This window comes from Phyllobates terribilis, unplaced genomic scaffold (genome assembly GCF_046119375.1).
Source record: "Phyllobates terribilis strain yellow unplaced genomic scaffold, ASM4611937v1 Scaffold_9__5_contigs__length_417890890, whole genome shotgun sequence".
Classification (NCBI taxonomy): domain Eukaryota; kingdom Metazoa; phylum Chordata; class Amphibia; order Anura; family Dendrobatidae; genus Phyllobates; species Phyllobates terribilis.
Genome location: NW_027362769.1, coordinates 83,076,826 through 83,082,825, shown reverse-complemented (window position 1 = coordinate 83,082,825; position 6,000 = coordinate 83,076,826). Strand labels below are relative to the sequence as shown.

Sequence of the window (6,000 nt, the reverse complement as noted above, 5' to 3'; positions counted from 1 at the left end):
CTCAAATACTTTAAGTGGTTTTCACAAATGAACCTGTGCAGACTTTGTTGCAGAAAACTGAATCAATTCAGTAGTATGAGACCTTGTGCCCATGTGAGCGTATGCTTCCCACTTTGCAGGACGAAAAAAAGTATGGCTCCAATTGAAGGCGCAGAAAGAATCTTCTGCCATAAAGAAGGTCATTATGCTGTTATTTTTGCCTAGTGGTGATAAAAAATTGGGCAAATTTTACTCTAAATTTTCTTTGGTAGTAATAACTTATTACAAAATCCCTTTCCCTTAAAGTTAACCTCTAAAACAAGCACCTTACAAAATTTGCAAAAATTGCATTAAATATTCTGAAAAACTGGACCAAGGTTGCACAAATGTGTGATTTTTCTAGAAATAAAAACAGAACAAAAGACAACACAGCAAAGTTAGAGCAAAGAAAGTGCATATCCGTGTATTTATATAACCCTGCATACATTTTCAGGGTGTGGATACAGAGTTTTCAAGCTCCTTTAAACAATATAATAATTTAAAGTTGCATTATCACAGTAAAAAGTATTTAATCACCAATGTTCTGTGAATCCCTGTGCACTAGTAACCCTTTCATTGCCAAAGAACATGCATATTGCTGCATTCCAGATTGCGGCTAGCACACAGATAAAAACATTGCTTAAAAACAACATATTTTAGGGTGATGCCACAAAAGCCTACCTACTAGTGAGGCCTGCGACATGGATTTGGTGTTTAGCTCCAGCCTCATCACGTGTGGTCTTAAACTCTGTTAACTGATGTAAACCTTACATCTGCTAGACAAGAACTACAAGTATACTTACCGAGTTTACATTTTTTTTTGTAGTACAGCATATCATTAAGATTAACAACTCATAACTTAGGATATAGTCACAAAGGTAACCATCAGACTCGAAAAAGGCATCGGACAAAACATGTCATATAGTTATAGGCCCATGTGAGGTCTACAGATGTGGTCATCGCCCATAGTATACTTCAAGTCTCCAAAAAAAAACACATGGTTAACTTAGGATAACCAATCACATTTTCTGTTCAGTGAGTGCCTAAAAATAATATAAAGCAACACATCTCTGGTAAGATTCCATACATAATTGCATATATTGTTAGAGATATTCTGAAATATAGAAAATAAAATAATTGCCCCACTCCAAAAGAAAAAAAAAAACAAAACCAAAAAAAATTCACACATCAAAAGTTATAGAAGTGGGAGAAGTAGTTTTGAGGCTCCTGCTGGCTGGATGCTGAGATGGCATTAAATTGTAGGGGCTGGAGGTAAACTTTTGTATCAGTCTGGCAGGGAGAGGGCATAAAACCCGTCAAACGGTTTCCAGATTCCTCCCCCCATATGGCTATGGAGACCCTACAGAAGGAGGCCACTTCTCTCAACAAGGCAATCAAAAATTCAAAGTTGGCATCATCTGGCGTAGCGCTTGATGTAATCTTCCACTTTACTACGATATTCTTCCTATAAAGAAACAAGAAAGAAAAGTGTATAATTTGACATACACAGAACTAGGGTTTGGGTTTTTCAGTAACAGAAAACAAAATGTGATCACAACAAGAAGTTCTAAAACAATAGCTTAAACGTCAGTGATTATAAGTATTAGAGCTCCATAAAAAAAACTAAACAGAAAAACACACGTCGCTTCTAGCTCCTTATAATAAGATGCGTGGTAATTAGTGATGAACGCAAGTGCTCGTTACTCGAGTTTGCCTAGGGTGCTCGGGTATGCACCCAGTATCGCAGGTGCTCAAGTCACATGTTCGAGTCCCCGCGGTCGCATGTTTCACAGCTGTTAGACAGCCACAAAACATGATGTAATTGCCTGTGTTTGTCAGGCAATCCCCGCATGTTTTGTGGTTGTCTAACAGCTGCAAAACATGCGGCTGTGGGGACTCGAACACGCCACTCGAGCACCCGTGATACTCATACCTGAGCACCCGAGGCAAACTCGAGTAAAGAGCACTTGTGCTCATCAATAGTGGTAATCCAAGGTGGTTATGGTTTGGGAAGCATGGACCTGATGACAGGATCAGTACAGTAAAGCTGACTCTGCTCAACACTAACGAGGGCTCGTTGCCGACGTATGAATTTTTTTCTTAGACACACTTCAGCTTTTAGATATGCCAAAATGTCCATATTAGACTGGTATGTGCACTAAAAGTTTTTAAAAGGTTCACATACCACTTTACTATGACAAGAAACTCTATTTAGGCTGTGTGCCCACGATGCGTTTCTTAAGCAATTCCGCTGCAGAAACGCTTAAAAAACGCATGGTAGAAGGCCTGCCATGTTCCCCAATGATAAACCGCATGTGCTGCGCACATGCTGCACAAATTTCCGTTGTGGATTATCATTGCGGAAAAAAACGCAGCACTACCAATTATTTTGCGGAAGCGCTGCGTTTTCGCCGCCATTGACTTGTATTGGAACACATGGAATCCGCATCACTGTGTATGTAGATGGGGAATCCATGCGTTTCAATGTGCGGATGGTACCCAGGTTTGGGGAAGAGGAGACTCTCCTCCGGACCCGGGTACCATAGAACCTGTAAAAAAAAGAATAAAATAAAAAATAAATATTATACTTACCTTCTGATGGCCCCCTGTGTGCTTGTCTCTTTTTGCCGGCAGCTCGCGGTAGACTAAAGGACCTGCGCTGACGTCATTTAGTCATGTGACGGGTCACGCGACCGCTGACGTCGGCAGGTCCTTAAATCTACCGCGAGCTGCTGGCAAGAAGAGAGAAGCCCTCCGGGGGCCTTCAGAAGGTAAGTATATATTTATTTTTTATTTATTTGTTAACATTCTTTGAGTCACACTATATAAATCCATGCCGGTTGCATGGATTTATATAGTGTGACCAAGTTGTGAAGCACTTTTCCAAGTGATGCTAAAATCGCTTGGAAAGCGCTTGTCAACCCGCATGCGGAAATGCAAGAGACGAACGCTTCACATCCGCATGTCCCTGGCAGGAAAAACGCATGTACAATCCACATGTACAATCCGCATGCTTTTTTTCTGCCAGCGAGATGCAGAAACGCTCAGGAAAAAATCCGGAGCATTTCTGCATAGTGGGTGGACACATAGCCTTAATCTGCCTTCTATTCTTTGTGAGTGGTTTGTTCTTCTTGCTCAGGCTTTTGCCAGCACTATAGCAGGGTATTTACACAGAAATGCCTTTAAGTTCCACATAGTTGCAAACAGTCCCTATTTATTCAACTGCAAGTCCAAGTATTTTCCCCTGCAATATCCCACAAATGCAGGGACACTCTTTCTTAACTCAGTCACTACCTATTAAATTATTGGCATGTTTTTAACAGTTCTGTCACCATATGTTATAAAGCTGGCATGTGACTAACAGCAGCAGCTGTTAACCATTTAAATGCAGCTGCCAAGCTCAGGGGCCATGGGTCCCACGCAACGCGATTGTGGTGGACTGATGGGTCAGCCAAAGACTCCAATTGCGGTCATATCGGCCTTCCTGTGAACCTCAGCCATAGGCTGAGCTCCATTGGAGACCGAGATTTTCACAATATATTGCATTATTATGGTATTGCAGTATATGGTATAAGAGAGTAAACAATCGCAAGTTGAAGTAGTCTAGAAGGACTAAAAAATAATTAAAAAAAAAAAAATATTAAAGATCAATAAACCCCCTTTACCCCCATTAAAAATAAAGGAAAAAAAAAAACCATTTAGTTTCGTATTGGAAAGGTACGACCAAAATATGAAATTAACCAAATTCGTAACTGCCGTAAAATAAAATATCAAAATGCTAGAATAACATTCACCTCCCTAAACAAATGTAATTAGCAATCAAAGCATCATATTTATACAAAAATTGTATTAACAAAAATGTCAACTCACCGTGCAAAAAAACAAGCCGACACTGGTCTTGGAAAATGGTGACAAATTATTTTTTTTCTTTAAGGCTGTGTGCCCACGATGCATTTTTTTAAGCGTTTCCACAGCAGCAAAAACGCTGCAGAAACGCTTAAAAAAAACACACGGTAGAAGGCCTGCCATGTCCCCCAATGATAATGCGCATGTGCTGTGCACATGCTGCGGAAATTTCCGCTGCGGATTATCATTGCGGAAAAAAAAACAGCACTACCAATTATTTTGCGGAAGCGCTGCGTTTTTGCCGCTATTGCCTTGCATTAGATGGCTTGGATTCCGCATCACTGTATATATAGATGCGCATTCCATGGGTTCCAATGTGTGGATGGTACCCGGGTGTGGAGGACAGGAGACTCTCCTCCGGACCCGGGTACCATAGAACCTGTAAAAAAAAGAATAAAATAAAAAATAAATATTATATTTACCTTCTGAAGGCCCCCGCTGCGCTTGTCCTTCCATGTCGGCAGCTCGCGATTGACTGAAGGACCTGCGCTGACATCATAGTCATGTGAGGGGTCAAGCGATGCTGACGTCGGCAGGTCCTTCAGTGTATCGCGATCTGCCAGCAGCCAGGAAGGAGCCAAGCAAGACTGCGGGGGCCATCAGAAGGTTAAGTATAGATTTATTTTATTTTTAACCATTGTTTGGGGGTCACACTATATAAATCCATGCCATTTGCATGGATTTATATAGTGTGACCAAGTTGACAAGCACTTTCCAAGTGATGCTAAAATCGCTTGGAAAGCGCTTGTAAACCGGCATGCGGAAATGCATGTGAAGAACGCTTCACATCCGCATGTCCCTGGCAGGAAAAACGCATGTACAATCCGCATGTACAATCCGCATGCGTTTTTTCTGCCAGGGAGATGCAGAAACGCTCAGGAAAAATCCGGAGCATTTCTGCATCGTGGGCACATAGCATAAATATTCTGAATTTCTTTCATAACTTATAATAGAAAAAAAATCTATGCTTTTTGGTGTTGCCATAATCAAATTGACCATATCAATCATGTTTCCAGTTCATTTTTACTGCGCAATGAATGCTGTAAAAACAAAACCCAAAAAACAATGGTGGAATTGCTTTTTTTAAAACCATTGTTTCAGTACATTATATCGTAAAATAAAAAAAAACAAACCCTCTGCAAAAAACAAACCCTCACACGTCTGTTGACAAAACAATAAGACGTTATGGCTCTTGAAAGAAGATGAGGAAAGAACTAAAAGCACAAAAATGAAAAATTCCCGGGTCCTTAAGGGGTTAAACATCTACGTCAAACTGTCTGCAGCTCATTATAACATCAGGAAGATTTTTTTTTATAAAAAGGATTACACCATCACATAGATATGGATTTTTTTCAGCACATAGCGATTGTTTGTTTTTGCTCGTTCGGTTTTTCCTCCCCTTTCTTTAAGAACAATTTTTATTTTTCCATTGACATAGCCGTATGAGGGTTTCTATTAAATGTGGGACGAGTTGCTGTTTTCAATGACGCCATTCACTTTATCATATAATATACTGAAGGACGGGAAAAAAAAATGGGAGAATGGGGAAGGGGGAGGAAGAAGGAAGTGGCGCAGGGCAGGGAATAGAGCTGGAGTGACAGAGGCTTCATATCAAAAGCCACATTGGCATATCAATTCAAACGCTGATTTCTCGTTAACAGTGAATCAGACTGGCAACGTAAAACTATTGCTGGACTTGTCTTTGAAAAGGCTGCATATAAATAGTTTAGGGGTGGGGAGGGGTTGAAATCATACTGACAGATTTCCTTCAAATGGATAAACAGTGGCGATGGGCACTAGTTCCATTCGCAGCTGTTACAAGCAGATATCGGCAGAGTAACAGCTGGGCGTTTTCTCAGTATGAAGCAGGTTCGGCTCCTGAGCCTGCTCCATACATTCCGCCCATGACCAGTGTTGGAAATGTACAACACAGGTCGTCATGGAGTTAAATTAAGGATACAGTCTGAGGCCTGATTGAGAAATCTATCTAACAATGTATGAAGTTTGTATTGTGAAAGCTGGTGACATATTCACTTCAACTTGTGGAGAATGAGGGTAGCAAGAGTAAGATCATGA

General features: G+C 40.7%; 1 protein-coding gene across 3 annotated transcripts in view; it reads right to left on the bottom strand.

Annotated features, from left to right (window-relative positions):
* Positions 1 to 417: 417 nt before the first annotated feature.
* UBE2F (ubiquitin conjugating enzyme E2 F (putative)) overlaps positions 418 to 6,000 on the bottom strand; it is a 241,232-nt gene continuing 235,649 nt past the window's right edge. The window contains exon 9 of one of the 3 annotated variants that reach the window (XM_073646657.1): positions 418 to 1,483. In XM_073646657.1, the coding sequence (XP_073502758.1) occupies positions 1,433 to 1,483 (51 nt within the window). In that variant the 3' untranslated portion in view covers positions 418 to 1,432. The remainder of the gene's footprint in view (positions 1,484 to 6,000) is intronic. The other 2 variants (XM_073646656.1, XM_073646655.1) reach the window with 2 other exon arrangements.